The sequence below is a fragment of the Bombina bombina genome, chromosome 4, assembly GCF_027579735.1.
Source record: "Bombina bombina isolate aBomBom1 chromosome 4, aBomBom1.pri, whole genome shotgun sequence".
NCBI classification, from domain to species: domain Eukaryota; kingdom Metazoa; phylum Chordata; class Amphibia; order Anura; family Bombinatoridae; genus Bombina; species Bombina bombina.
The window spans coordinates 731,448,738-731,465,473 of NC_069502.1; the positions used below are offsets into that span (position 1 = coordinate 731,448,738).

Below are 16,736 nucleotides of genomic sequence, written 5' to 3' on the forward strand. Positions count from 1 at the left end.
TTAAGGGTTAATAACTTTATTATAATAGCGGTGCGGTCCGCTCGGCAGATTAGGGGTTAATAAGTGTAGGCAGGTGGAGGCGACGTTGTGGGGGGCAGATTAGGGGTTAATAAATATAATATAGGGGTCGGCGGTGTTAGGGGCAGCAGATTAGGGGTACATAGCTATAATGTAGCTGGCGGCGGCGTGCGGACGGCAGATTAGGGGTTAATAAGTGTATGCAGGTGGAGGCGACGTTGTGGGGGGCAGCTTAGGGGTTAATAAATATAATATAGGGGTCGGCGGTGTTAGGGGCAGCATATTAGGGGTACATAGGGATAACATAGTTGGCGGCAGTGTATGGAGCGGAAGATTAGGGGTTAAAAAAATTTAATAGAGTGGGGGCGATGTGGGGGGGCCTCGGTTTAGGGGTACATAGGTAGTTTATGGGTGTTAGTGTACTTTAGAGCACAGTAGTTAAGAGCTTTATAAACCGGCGTTAGCCCAGAAAGCTCTTAACTACTGACTTTTTTCTGCGGCTGGAGTTTTGTCGTTAGATTTCTAACGCTCACTTCAGACACGACTCTAAATACCGGCGTTAGAAAGATCCCATTGAAAAGATAGGATACACAATTGACGTAAGGGGATCTGCAGTATGGAAAAGTCGCGGCTGCAAAGTGAGCGTTAGACCCTTTCCTGACTGACTCCAAATACCGGCGGTAGCTTAAAACCAGCGTTAGGAGCCTCTAACGCTGGTTTTGACGGCTACCGCCCAACTCTAAATCTAGGCCTAAGATAGCTACAATGTAATTAAGAGTTTAGTTAGGGATGTTAGAGTTAGATAGGGTTATTATACTTAATATATATATAATATAATAACGATATTAACTATATTAACCCTAATATAATTAGGGTTAATATAGTTAATATAGCTGGCGGCGGTGTAGGGGGATTAGATTAGGGGTTAATGTGTTTAATATAGGTGGCGGCGGTGTAGGGGGATTAGATTAGGGGTTTATACATTTATTATAGGTGGCGGCGGTGTGGGGGGATTTAGATTAGATGCAAAAGAGCAGTTTACTTTGTGACAAAGCCCCGCCAAAAGCCCTTTTAAGGGCTGGTAAAAGAGCAGTTTTCTTTGGGGCATGCCCCACAAAAAGCCCTTTTAAGGGCTGGCAATAGAGCAGTTTACTTTGGGGTAATGCCACGCAAAAAGCCCTTTTAAAATACTAAACTATCCCTACCACTAAACCTAAGTCTAACCTAAGGGTTAGACTTAGGTTTAGTGGTAGGGATAGTTTAGTATTTTAGGGGTTAAATAATTTAATATAGCTGGCGGTGGGGTAGGGGGATTAAATTAGGGGTTAATTAATTTAATATAGGTGCTGGCGGGGTAGGGGGATTAAATTAGGGGTTAATTAATTTAATATAGATGGCGGCAGGGTAGGAGCTCACTTTAGGGGGTAGGTAAGGTAGATGGCGGCGGTGTAAGGGGCTCACTTTAGTGGGTAGGTAAGATAGATGGCGGCGGTGTAAGGGGCTCACTTTAGGGGGTAGTTTAATATAGTTGGCGACGGTGTAGGGGGATCACATTAGGGGGTAGTTAATGTAGGTAGCGGCGGGGTCCGGGAGCGGCGGTTTAGGGGTTAAATATTTTATTAGGTATTGCTGGCGGGGGATCGCGTTTGACATGTAGATAGACATTGCGCATGCGTTAGGTGTTAGGTTTATTTTGTAGCTAGTTTAGGGAGTTACAGGGCTCCAATAGACAGCGTAAGGCTTACTACGGCTGCTTTTTGGGGCGAGGTGAAAATGGAGTAAGATTTCTCCATTTTCGCCACGTAAGTCCTTATGCTGTATATTGGATACCAAAACTGCGCTGGTTTGGTATACCTGCCTATGGCCCAAAAAACTACGGGCGACGGCAGAAATATACGAGCGTAACTTCTAGGTTACGCCATATATAGGATACCAAACCAGCGCAAAATTCAGCGTCGCCGGCATTTGCGGGCGACGCTGCATATCGGATCGGGCCCATGGTGTGGCCTCAGGCAATGTTTGCTCGGGGGGGGGGGGGGAGCCATTATTGGAGGAAGCCGGATTCGTCATTTCTGACGTAAGGAGAGACGACCTGGAGGCAGGCGAATTGCTGCTCCGGTGTTCCACGCTTTTAAAAGAACAGCTTCAATGTAAACTTTCATGAATGAAAGTGCCCCTGTTTTTAATAGTATTTTTAAAAACAGGGCTTTCATTCGTGAAAGTTGACATTCACTTTAATAGCCCCTTAAAGGGATACTGAACACAAATTGTTTCTTTCATGATCCAGATAGAGCATGCAATTTTAAGCAACTTTCTTATTTACTCCTATTATCAATTTTTCTTTGTTCTCTTGCTATCTTTATTTGAAAAAGAAGACATCTAAGATAAGGAGCCAGCAAATTTGTGGTTCAGACCATAGACTGCACTTGATTATTGGTGCTGTCCAATCAGCAAAGACAACCCAGGTTGTTCACCAAAAATGGGCCGGCATCTAAACTTACATTCTTGCTTTTCAAATAAACATACCAAGAGAATGAAGAAAATTTGATAATAGGAGTAAATTAGAAAGTTGCTTAAAATTGAATGCTCTATCTGAATCACGAAAGAAATTTTTTTGGGTCCAGTGTCCCTTTAAATGCTTGAGCTTGGTAGCTACCACCACACTGATAAGTTCCAAAAGGATGAAACAAACTTTTTGTGTTTAGGTTTGTTTGAATTGAATATTCCATCCTTTTCTCTGTGTATAATGTTGATACAGTTTTATAAAGTAGCCATATTAAAGGGACAGGAAGGTAAGCTCAGGAGTGTGCACATGTCTGCAGCACTATATGGCAGCAGTTTTGCAACAATGTTATACATTAGCGAGAGCACTAGATGGCAGCACTGTTTCCAGACGTGTAGAGCTCAAGACATAAGTACACTACCTATCTAGATATCTCTCCAACTAAGAATAACATGAGAACAACGCAAATTTGATAATAGAAGTAAATCTGAAACTTTTTTAATATTGTATTCTCTATCTGTATAATGTATTTGGGTTGTATGTCGCTTTAAAGTAACTTTGGAATAAAAGTGATAACATGTATGTGCACATACACCTACTATATTAATTTTTGTATTATGCATCAAATGTAGTGTACATTTTAAAATGTGAGGTTTTGCACTGGAAACAGGTTTTCTGAGCAAATGTACAAATGCTGTTGAAGGTAACCCAGCATTAATCAAATGTTCTATATGCCCAAGCATAAAGCATGTTTGGTGTTTTAATTTTGTATTTAAAAGCAAGCTGTTAAAGGGGCATGAAACCTAAAATGTTTCTTTCATGATTCAGATAGAGAATACAATTCTAAACAACATTCCAATTTACTTCTATTATCTAATTTGCTTTGTTATTTAGATATCCTTTGTTGAAGAAACAGCAATGCACATGGGTGAACCAATCACACGAGGCATCTATGCACAGCCACCAATCAGCAGCCGCTGTGCTTATTTAGATATGTTTTTCACATTATATTAAGAGAATGAAGCAAATTAGATAATAGAAGTAAATTGGACAGTTGTTTAAAATGGCATGCTCTTTCTAAATCATTAAAGAAAAAGTTTGGGTTTCATGTCCCTTTAAGTAATGTTATGTACTATGTTTTATTTTGAGAATATGGGCCTATTAATCAAAAACTTGCCGGCATGCAGAGAAAATTCTCTTTTTGAGTCTTACATTGCAATGTATGTGTCTTCCCTTCTAGCCCAGAACCCTGTATAGCTAGATAAACAGAACTCAAGCTAAAATGTGACTTTCTAAAATGTTTTGATGGACCTCACAGTAATGATGAGCCATCTCCACAGTGAAGAGCTTTAGATCATTGGGCCATAAATCTGTTTAACGTGACTAAAGAGGACATAGAGTGCTCAAATAATTAATACAGCATTAGTTTTAGATGCTTTAAAAATTTTATTAATTTTTTTTGTCTGTTTTTTTGTCTGTTTTCCTGAAGCAATCACACTCCATAACTATTTGTTACAAATTATATACAGCTAGATTACGAGTTTTGCGTTATGATTCAAATAGCATCGTTATGTCCCATAATGCTTCATTTTCCCTAACGCCGCTATTACAAGTCTTGTCAGTATAGGTGTACCGCACACCTTTTAGCCAGTCACGCAACGTCAGTACCGCACTTTTTAAAAAGTCCTTTTTCAATGGGACTTCCATAGTGCCGGTATTACGAGTTTGCCTGGGAGGCCAAAAAGTGAGCGGTACACTCTATAACCACAAGATCCGTACCGCTATCTGAAGTCAGTAGTTATGAGTTTTATGTTACAAAGCTGTACCATAAAACTCATAGCTAAAGTGTTACAAAGTACACTAACACCCATAAACTACCTATTAACCCCTAAACCGAGGCCCTCCCGCATCGCAAACACTATAATAAAGTTATTAACCCCTAATCTGCCGCTCCAGACATCGCTGCCACTAGTAAAAAGTATTAACCCCTATTCCGCCGCTCCACAACATCATTGTGTCTATAATAAACCAATTAACCCCTAAACCACCGCCCTCCCGCATCGCAAACACTATTTAAATATAATTAACCCCTAATCTGCCATCCGCCCACACCGCCGCTATAATAAACTTATTAACCCCTAAACCGAAAGCCCCCACAACAAAATATACTAAAATAAACTATTAACCCCTAAACCTAACGCCCCCTAACTTTATATTAAAATTACAATTTCCCTATCTTAAATTAAATTAAAATTTACCTGTCAAATTAAATAAATTTATTTTAAACTAACAACTAAACTAAGATAATTATTAAACTACAATTAAACTAACTACCAATTAAATTAAACTAAACTAAACATTAAAAAAATCCTAACACTACTCTAAAAATTACAAAAAGTATATAATTACACATAAAATAAAATAGCTAAATTACAAAAACAAACACTAAATTACAAAAAATAAGAAACAAATTATCAAAAATAAAAAAGAATTACACCTAATCTAATAGCCCTTTCAAAATAAAAAAAATAAAACATTTTTAAAAAACCTAGCCTACAATAAACTACCAATGGCCCTTTAAAGGGCCTTTTGTGGGGCATTGTCCCAAATATATCAGCTCTTTTACCTGTAAAAAAAATACAAACACCCTCCCAACAGTAAAACCCACCACCCCCACAACCAACCCCCCTAAATAAAATAACTATCTAAAAAAACCTAAGCTCCCCATTGCCCTGAAAAGGGCATTTGTATGGTCATTGCCCTTAAAAGGGCATTTAGCTCTTTTACATGTTAAGACCCTATACTAAAAATAAAACCCACCCAAAAAAACTTAAAAAAACCTTACACTAACCCCCAACGATCCACTTACAGTTCTTGAAGTCCCACTTGAAGGATCCATCCAGTTGCCGAAGTCCTCATCCATGCGGCAAGAAGTCTTCATCCGGGCGGCCTCTTCCATCTTCATCCAGCCGGAAAAGTCCTCATCCATGCGGCAAGAAGTCTTCATCCAGACGGCATCTTCTATCTTTATCCATCCGGCGCAGAGCGGGTCCATCCTGAAGACATCTGGCGTGGAGCATCCTCTTCATACGGTCGCCGCCGTAAACAGGGCCTTTTGCGAGGCATTGCCCCAAACAAATCAGCTCTTTTACCTGAAAAGAAAATACAAACAACCCCCCCAACAGTAAAACCCACCACCCACACAACCAAACCCCCCAAATAAAACCCTAACTAAAAAAACCTAATCTCCCCATTGCCCTGGAAAGGGCATTTGTATGGGCATTGCCCTTAAAAGGGCATTTAGCTCTATAGTGGCCCAAACCCTAACCTAAAAATAAAACCCACCCAATAAACCCTTAAAAAAACACTAACTCCTGAAGATCCACTTACAGTTTTGGGAGCCGACATCCATCCTCAACGAAGCCGGGAGAAGTCCTCAACGAAGCGGCAAGAAGTCCTCAACGAAGCCGGGAGAAGTCTTCATCCAAGCTGAGAGAAGTGGTCCTCCAGACGGGCAGAAGTCTTCATCCAGACGGCATCTTCTATCTTCATCCATCCGGCATGTAGCGTGTCCTCTCCAATCAACGCCTTCTTACTAAATGACAGTTCCTTTAAGTGACGTCATCCAAGATGGCATCCCTTAGATTCCGATTGGCTGATAGAATTCAGCCAATCGGAATTAAGGTTGAAAAAATCCTATTGGCTGATGCTATTAGCCAATAGGATTGAACTTCAATCCTATTGGCTGATCCAATCAGCCAATAGGATTGAGCTTGCATTCTATTGGCTGATTGGAACAGCCAATAGAATGCAAGCTCAATCCTATTGGCTGATTGGATCAGCCAATAGGATTGAAGTTCAATCCTATTGGCTGATAATAGCGGTGCGGTCCGCTCGGCAGATTAGGGGTTAATAAGTGTAGGCAGGTGGAGGCGACGTTGTGGGGGGCAGATTAGGGGTTAATAAATATAATATAGGGGTCGGCGGTGTTAGCGGCAGCAGATTAGGGGTACATAGGGATAATGTAAGTAGCGTCGGTTTACGGAGCGGCAGTTTAGGGGTTAATAATAATATGCAGGGGTCAGCGATAGCGGGGGCGGCAGAATAGGGGTTAATAAGTGTAAGGTTTGGGGGGTTTAGACTCGGGGTTTATGTTAGGGTGTTAGGTTTAAACGTAACTTTTTATATTCCCATTGACATCAATGGGGCTGCGTTACGGAGCTTTTCATTCCATGATCGCAGGTGTTAGGCTTTTTTTTTTGCCGGATCTCCCCATTGATGTCTATGGGGAAATTGTGCACAAGCACGTCAAAGCAGCACTTGATTTCGGTGCGGTATGGAGCTCAACGCCACCATATCGCCCGCACAAGCCTGCTTTTTTTAAACTTGTAATAGCAGCGCTATAGGGAGGTGAAATAACGCCGCTTCTGTGGCGGTTGTTCCCTATATCGCTCAAAAATTGTAATCTAGCTCATAATTTGTAAATGTATCTAAAATGGAATTTTAGTGTTTTTACATTTGTTTATTTTTTTTGAGAAAATTTCCTAGTGTGAAGAAAAACAAAATTCTAATTCATAGGGGAAATAAATATATATTTTTGAAAAATATATATATACATTTATAAGGAATATGTCATTAGAAGATAACACTGCACACCAAAACCAGTTTCAGTATGCCTACAATAATATGTATGGGAATTTGCTTGACTTTTCCTAAAGTCCCTGGTATCAATCTTTCCAAAAATTGCAAACACATTTGTTTCATATTTTGACTGTTAGTTTAAGGGAAGTTTATTATGTTACAATATTAAAATATGCTGCATAATGTAAATAAAAATACTGAACAGGTTTACTTCAAATTTTTAAATGACTTCCAATCTAATCAAATATATACGCGTTATTAAAGTAAAACATTTTGAGCATTATATATATTTTTTTTTATTTAAAATGTAGAGAGCTCTCGTGGGGAGCATATTGATTAACTCACACAGTAATAGAAAAGTGACTAATGTCAGATGTAAATATTTATAATTTTATAAGTACATTAACAAACTGGGCCTGGCTTGTGCTAAGGATATTTATAAAGTGGGTCACACATTTCTTCAAAGTTAATTATTTTCATTATTTTAATGCAGAGGTTCAGCAATTTGCTCACAACCTATGTTTGCACTTTCTTATTCATTTGTATATGTTGTGGGTAAAGTCAGATATTTGGTAATCCTAGGATTACCCTGGTAAAACTACATTATTCAATTACTCCTCTCTCTCCACCTGCACTGTTCATTAGCCAATCTCTCTTAAGCTCACCTTACTTTTGTACTCATGAACTTTACCTATTCCTAAACACTCTCTCTCCCCCCTGCACCTCGTCTCAAAAACAGTCTCATTACTGCAAATCTGTATCTCATCTCATGTCACTCTCCTGCTGGCTTTTACTAACTGCTGGTGACATCTCCCCTATTCCTGGTCCCCAACAACTGCCTAGCCGTGCACATCCATGTGCACCATCCCACAGACTCAGAAAACAAAACTCTTCTAACCTTACTCACATTCCTCCTGCATCTCAAGTCACTACCCCTTTCACTTGTGCAGTCTGGAACTATCACTCTGTTTGCAACAAGCTCACTTCTATACATGACCTCTTCATCTCCCGCTCCCTGAACCTTCTGGCCCTAACAGAAACCTGTCTCTCTCCCCTAGACACAGCATCCACTGCTGCTCTGTCATATGGGGGTCTCCACTTCAGCCACACTCCAAGGTCTGGTAATAGACAAGGAGGTGGTGTAGATATTTTACTTTCCTCTCGTTGCACCTTTCAACAATTACATCCCATCTCCTCCCTCACATTTTCCTCATTCGAAACCCACATGATTCGCTTATTCTCTCCCCTCTCTATACGTGTTGCAGTCAAATACCGATCCCTGACTCCTCAACTCAATTTCTAGATCACTTGGCTGCCTGGCTACCTTATTTCCTTTCCTCAGACACCCCTGTCCTCATTCTTGGCGACTTCAACATCCCTCTTGACAATCCCACTGCCTCCTCTGCAAAACAACTTCTGCAACTCACTTACACTTTCGGTTTGTCACAATGGACTGATTCTCCCACTCACAAAGACGGTCAGTCCCTTGACCTGATCTTTAGCTATCGGTGCACTCTCTCAAACTTCACAAACTACCCTTTTCCTCTTTCTGACCACCATCTCCTCACTTGCAACATATCATCCCTCCCTACAACTCTCATACCAAACTTCACAGAAGCATTATGTCATTAGATCAGCAACAGTTTTCTAATTCCCTCAAACCTCTCCTCTCATCCTTCTCCTCCTTTTCCTGCCTTGACCATTCTATCTGCCACTATAATTCCATCCTTACATCCGTCCTTGACATTCTGGCCCCTCTTACCATAGCTCGGAAATCACACACTCCTCAGCCCTGGCATACTCCTCTGACACGGTACCTACGCAGATGTTCCTGTACTGCTGAGCGGCACTGGAGAAAATCTCGGAGTTCAGCCGATTTTCTTCATTACAAATTCATCTTGAATTTCTACTATTCTGCCCTTAATCTCTATAAGCAACATTACTTCTCTACTCTTATCTCTAATCTTTCTTCAAACCCAAAACGTCTGTTCTCCACTTTCAATACTCTTCTCCGCCCACCCCCACCTCCTAATACAACTCCTCTGTCAGCTCAAGACTTTGCCAACCACTTCAATAACAAAATCCATTCCATCAGAAACGAAATCAGCTCTCAACATAATTCCATTCTCTCACCGCCTCAAACACTCTCAATCAACCACAACCCACATAGCCATAAACTTTGCTCTTTCTCCCCTGTAACTGAGGAAGAAGTTTCTGCACTTATACTGCACTCTCACCTCACAATCTATCCCCTTGACCCTATCCATTCTCAGCTACTCCCCTCCCTCTCTTCTACCCTTACCGCTATACTCACACGTATTTTCAACCTCTCCCTCAGTATATTTTCCTATCTCTGAAACATGCACTGGTCACAACTATCCTCAAAAAAACCTTCCCTTGATCCAACCTCTCCATCCAACTTCCGCCCTATTTCCCTCCTACCTCTTGCCTCAAAGCTTCTCAAAAAACTAGTATATGCACGCCTATCCCATTTCCTTACATTAAACTCCCTCCTTGACCCACTGCAATCTGGATTTCGTCCCCATCACTCCACAGAGACAGCAATTATTAAGGTTACCAATGACCTACTTACAGCAAAATCAAAAGGCCACTTCTCTCTGCTTATCCTTCTTGATCTGTCCGCAGCCTTTGATACTGTTGACCACCCTCTTTTGCTCCAAACTCTCCAATCCTTCAGCATCTGTGACACAGCCCTCTCATGGCTCTCTTCCTTCCTGTCAAACCATACCTTTAGTGTAGCCTTCTCTGGGGCCTCCTCTGCCCCGTCTTTCTGTCGGAGTATCGCAAGGCTCTGTCCTCAGTCCCCTTTTCTTCTCAATCTATACGTCATCACTAGGTTCAGTAAGAAAGTCCCACGGTTTTCAATATCATTTGTATGCCGACGACACCCAAATCTACTTCTCTGCACCAGACCTGTCTCCTTCCTTTGCAAACCCGTGTCACTAACTGTCTTTCTCACATCTCTAACTGGATGTCCTCTCACTACCTCAAGCTAAATCTCTCCAAAACTGAGCTCCTTATTTTCCCATAACAAAAGAGAATCCCAATATCCTTAGACTATGTGATCTGAACATATTACCTGTTTTTTAATAGTTTGCTGAGTTGCTGTTTTTAAAGAAGTGGAAATAAAGAATTGACAGATTTCTAAGCTACTTCGTTTGGACTGTTTTCTATTTTGCTCTCCTTATTTTTCCACCTTCTTCCAAAATCCCCATCCCCAATCTCTCTATAACAGTCGACTTCTCCATCATTATCCCTACCCTGCATGCCCGATGTCTCTGGGTCACATTTGACTCAGATCTTTCTTTCACTCCTCACATTCAGTCCTTGGCTAAAACCTGCCGCTTCCACCTTAAAAACATCGCTAAAATTAGACATTTCCTTACACAAGACACAACTAAGATTTTAATTCACTCTCTCATCCTTTCCCGCCTTAATTACTGCAACTCTGTCCTCTCTGGTCTCCCCACCTGCTGCCTAGCTCCTTTACAATCCATAATGAATGCCTCTGCCAGGCTCATCTTCCTTACACGTCGCTCTTCATCTGCTGCACCTCTCTGCCAATCCCTTCACTGGCTTCCTCTTGCCTCTAGGATCAAACACAAAACTCTCACTCTGACATACAAAGCCCTCAACTGCACTGCTCCCCCCTATCTCAGACCTTGTCTCCAGTTACTCTCCCTCCCGTCCCCTTCACTCTGCTCATGACCTCCTACTCTCATCCTCTCTTGTTACCTCCCGTTTACAGGACTTCTCCAGACTGGCTCCCATCTTGTGGAACTCTCTGCCTCACTCCACAAGACTCTCCCCTAGTTTTGAAAGCTTCAAGCGCTCCCTAAAAACTCTACTGTTCAGGGATGCATACAACCTACACTAACCTTTTGTTTATACCTGTTCCTCTCCTTCATTGCTATCCCCTGAACCCCCTTAGCATGTAAGCCTAAGAAACCAGCTGTTCATGGATCACCTTCTTAAGAGCTGACTACAACAGTGCAACTCTTGGCAGGGCCCTCTACCCATGTGATCAGTATAATTGTTTTGTTGCATTTGTTTATAGCGCTGCGGAACCTGTTGGCGCTCTACAAATAACCGATAATAATAATAATAATAATAATAATCATAATAATAATAATAATAAAACGGACATTACCCAAGCGGCTGTGGGTAAAGCCTGATGTAAGATAATAAATCCTCTTAAAGTGCGGAGTCACAGCATCAAACATATATAGCATGCACTGTAATTCTCTGTATCTTTTTTGTCTCCGCATGGGGGGGTTCAAGGAGGGCAAACCCCCCCTTGTAAACCTCATTCCCCAAGGTTCACTTAGGGTGGATGCCAGAGGATCGGTGGTTTACACCCCTTCAACCCCCCAGGCGGAGGCAAAAGAAATAGTGTAGATGGGGGAATTACATTACATCTGGCTTTACCCACAGCCGCTTGGGTAATGTCAGGTTTACCCGGGGATTACCTGGATTTCTTACTTTACCGGTAACATATAAACAATTCAAAAATAACTTTTTAAAATGATTACAGTTTAAAAAATAAATAAATATATGATTAAAAATTTCAGACCATGACATTTTCTTGGGTTGAGCATTAATACACTTTGTACAAATGTAATACAGCTCTGTTCTCAGGTAAGTAATATGGAGTGACCAGCTTCATTTTCATAGTTCACCTATTACTACCAAAGTTTTCATCTTGTTTTTTTAATATTTTTAGTAAACTGACATATATGCTTTTAAATTAATACAATTTTATATTCTAAAGTTGTTGTTTTTTTGGGCAATATTAGTTCATTCTTAAAAGAAACTATTTAATTTAATATCAGTCCTCTCAATGAAAGCATTGCATTTTTACAGGTGTTATCTACATTGTAATGTTTTTAATTGTATTTTTATTTATTTCTTGTCTTCAAAAGTATTGCAGAAATCCTGATGGAGATATTAATGGACCGTGGTGCTTTGTTACAACCCCTGGCTCATTAAAATGGGATTATTGTGATATCCCTCAATGCGGTAATCATTTTGTATTTTTTTTTTTCATCATTTCATGGGGAAAAAGTGGTGAAAGAGACTTTTGTAGTCTGTTAAAACATTTTTTAAAATACAGAGCTGCAATAAGCACAATTTCTTATTTAGCAATAAGCACATTTTCTTATTAAACATCAGATACTTAAAGGGACAGTCTACACCAGAATTGTATTGTTTAAAAAGATAGATAATCCCTTTATTACCCATCCCCCAGTTTTGCATAACCAACACAGTTATATTAATATACTTTTTACCTCTGTGATTACTGTACCTTGTATCTAAGCCTCTGCAGACTGCCCCCTTATTTCAGTTCTTTTGACAGTCTTGCATTTTCCAGTCAGTGCTGACTCCTAGGTAACTCCACGGGCATTAGCACAATGTTATCTATATGGCACACATGAACTAACGCCCTCTAGTTGTGAAAAACTGTCAAAATGCATTCAAATAAGTGGCGGTCTTCAAGGGCTAAGAAATTAGCATATGAGCCTACCTAGGTTTAGCTTTCAACTAAAAATTCCAAGAGAACAAAGCAAAATTGATGATAAAAGTAAATTGGAAGTTGTTTAAAATTACATGCCCTATATGAATCATGAAAGTTTATTTTTGACTAGACTGTCCCTTTAACATCAGGCTTCTGAAAACTCATAGAGCAGTGCATTAGAAAAAGCCTTTTGCTATTCTGTAAAATTCCTGCATCCTAGAGAGGCCAGAAAGTAAAATCTATAATCTAGGTTTTCATTTTTTTTTTACTTTTAACTTGTAATATGCGTTACACAAGCTAATGGATTACTTTTAGTGTTGTTTACGCTAGAGCAGGAGCCTAAAAAACTGCTCTACTTGTAATCTAACCCTGTGTGTTTAAAAATAAAACAAAACCGTGTTTACACAAAATTTTAAATTGATGAAAGAAACATTTTTAATGTATATGATATATTTCTAAAAATCAAATCTTGTTGTCCTTGGCTAAAATGTATAATATCTCTCACAGTTATTATTAATATATATTAGAATGCATATTAGAATACACTTTGTCTCTTTTTTCACCATTTTATGTTTTTTTCTCCCATTAGCTACCACAGAGATTGAATGTGGTAAACCAAAACGAAAACAAAGGAAATGTTTTGGAAGAATAGTTGGTGGTTGTGAATCAAACCCATTTTCTTGGCCATGGCAAATCAGCCTGAGAACAAGGTAATTTAGGCAATAATTTGTATTTAGTGAAAAAATGAATTCCATGGTGTTGGTGTGCCATGAGATTTAAGACCCTAATGCTTTACCACACCTTCCAACTGGGACCGAGATTTGGAGGGTGTCAAAAGTCTTGGCAGCCATAGGGCAGAAACAGGGTAAGGATGGGTTCTGGGCAGTCCAGGATCATGCTGAATAGAGCAGTGTTTCTCAAGTACCACATACAGGACAGGTTTTCATTATAGCTGAACTAGGGTGAAATAATCCGCTCAGTAACCATGATTACTAACCTGCTCTCACCCATCATCTGATTATTTCACTTGCGCTATAGTTCAGCTATAATGAAAACCTGGCCTGTTGGGGGTACGTGAGGACCGCTATTGAAAAACACTGGAACAGAGCATCAATGGGAAGTCCAGGGTCATGGAGTAACAGTTTGCTTAGGTGGTCCACAGTTTCATGTTGTGAAACCTCAACATATAAAGGGTTGGGTAAGTGATGGGAGAGATATCTGAACATAGCAAACTCACATTCACATATATTCCTTTCAGATTACACTTAATCTGCAGGACTTCTAAAACAAACAAACATAAATAAATGAACCAGAATAAATGCATACATATTTTCCTATATTTACAGTTCTATATTACTTGCTTTGCATCACATTGTGCTGCAGATCACATTTGATTAATCATATGATTATACCTCATTATTGTAGCAATCTGATGCTTCTATGGAATGCTATGAATTTATTTTGCATTCTTGTATACAAGTTTCATAGGTCAAAATTTATCTACAGAGTAGGGACAGGTGAATTCCTGATAGGAGACTGTAGTACTCACTAAGGGGCTGATTTAACAAGGGCCGAATTGCCCTGAATGTAACTGTTTCTGTGCGAGTCTTCAGGAGTTAAGAAGCAGTGGTCTTTAAGACTGCTGCTCCTTAACTTGTATGCCTCCTCTGAGGCGGCAGACCAATCCGCCCGATCGCATATGATAGGGTTGATTGACACCCCCTGCTAGCGGCCGTTTCTCTGCGAATCTGCAGGGGGCGGCATTGCACAAGCAGTTCACCAGAACTGCTTGTGCAATGATAAATGCAGACAGCGTATGCTGTCTGCATTTATCAATGTGCCGTGAACAAAATCCGCTACAGCGGATCATGTCCGCTCACACTTTGTTAAATCGGCCCCTAGGTCTCATGTCTTCTAAAACCTAAATTTCACAAAACATTTATTTAAAAAATTAGTGTCAATTTTTATGTGAGCATTATCAAAATAATGATAAATGAGAAGACAAGAATGATTCCTGAATCACACCGGAACAACCCTATCAGATACCAGAAAAAAATTCCTGTTCATTAAAAATTGCTGAACTAATGTCACACTCTGTCTTGTTTTATAGAGGTACACAAGTCCATCTGTTGTATCTTTCACTCGTTGATTTTAGATATTTGTTAATGCATAAAACCTGTGTTTTTATTAGGCCACCTGTAAATGTATGAATCTATGGCTTTTGGGATTTTAATATTATAACATCTACTATCTTCTGAAGCTGGAGATTAGATGTTTAAGATTAGAACATATGTGCTGATTGGTGGGGCTTGTTTCGGTGGTCCAAAGAGGTGTGAAGACAACACAGGCATCTCTTGACTTAGGTTTCTATTAATGATTGTAGGTTTCAGGCTATTACCCTGGTGACTTATATTGTTATAATGTTTTCTTTCTATATAGTAAAATATAACTAACCATTCCTTTCTCACAATATTTTAGCTTTGATTTCCACTTTTGTGGAGGAACCTTGATTCATCCTCAATGGGTTCTTACCGCTTCACACTGCCTAGAACGGTATGTACTTAAACTTCATAGCCTATTTCCATTATTGTTGTAAAACATCTCCTTAGAATTTTCATTATTTAGACGGAGCACAATTAGAAAAAAATATTTTCATTTTACTTGAATAATCAAATTTACATCTTTCTATTGTTATCCTTTGTTGAAATTCAGCTTCTTTCCATGAGAGCATTTTAAGGTAGGTTCAGGAGTGTGAACATGTTCTGAGCAGTATACAGCATCAGTGTCTGCAGCAATGTGTGTAACAATGTTACACATATAGTGCTAAGAACACGTGCACATGTCTACCTTAATATGCTCTCATGGAAAGAAGCTAAGTTTCAGCAAATGATACCAAAATAAAGATGCAATTATGATAATAGAAGTAAATGGAAATATGTTTAAATCTAAATGCTCTATCTGAACCAATAAACTTTACTATTGACTTCCATGTCCCTTTAACCAGTACTAATCATCTCGATACTCACCTTACTATGAAGCCAGTAAGCTAATCAGTCTTATTTGAATGGATATTTAAGCTGTACAGCACCAGCACACTTTTGCAAGATGTTAAGCAGTGCAAAATGTGTTACAAGAAGGCTTCTTTGTTTTAAATATTTGATCAAAGCCATGTGCATGTTCCTGTCTTACCAGTCAGTGCCCGGGTAAGTGGAAAATAAACACATACACTGCTAATATCAAGGTTAAAAAGGAGCTAATGGGGCAGCAGCTGCTGTACAGTTTTGTGCTGGCAATAACTCTACAGCCTCTGTAAATTAGCAATGATCTATGTTCTTGTAAAGAGTTGCTCTGACTATTGAATGTTGAATATTATATGCTTTAAATTTATATTGCACTAAAACTGTTTATATAGTCAGCTACTGACTGAATGTTCTATGTTAATATTTCATCAGTATCAACTATATCACTGTTACACAACTGCTATTGTATGATGCCCCTAACAGGTCAGATAGTACATCCGTGTTTAGGCTGAATAGTTGTTCAAAGACGGTGATTTAACTTCCAAATCTGTTAGCTACTTCAAATCACATTAATAACTTTAAAGTTAAAATAATTTACATAATTTATCAAATGTTTTGTTGATCCATTAAAAAACCATCTATGCAATAATTAATCAGCTGTTACTGTGTTTCTGTGAACACCACACGTTAGTCAACTTTGAAGCATTATAATGTCCCAAATGTGAGCTTCTTTAACTTTTTTTCACCTGGAAAAAATATTCCTTTGTTAGCTGCCCTTATGTTTTAATATGGCCATTAAAAGTTACATTTTATATATATTTTTTATTGGTGCCTTTGTATTAGCAGTATGCTCAACCGTGTTCAACGTGCACCCCTTGGGGCTGTGTGACCTATCACGGAACTACCCTTACTTCTGGTGGCGTCTGATACATTTACAGACGATCTGTAGAGGCTTCTAGTTATCGTTATACAAATACACATTCTCTCTCACACACACACTTACTCACATATGCACACA

The 16,736-nt window shown here is 39.4% G+C and overlaps 1 protein-coding gene across 1 annotated transcript in view; it reads left to right on the forward strand.

The window, feature by feature from the left end:
- The window catches only part of PLG (plasminogen), a 136,667-nt gene that overhangs the window by 73,105 nt on the left and 46,826 nt on the right, over positions 1-16,736 (forward strand). Inside the window, exons 13-15 of the mRNA XM_053710940.1 lie at positions 12,106-12,202; positions 13,288-13,408; positions 15,177-15,251. Of these exons, the coding sequence (XP_053566915.1) occupies positions 12,106-12,202; positions 13,288-13,408; positions 15,177-15,251 (293 nt within the window). The remainder of the gene's footprint in view (positions 1-12,105; positions 12,203-13,287; positions 13,409-15,176; positions 15,252-16,736) is intronic.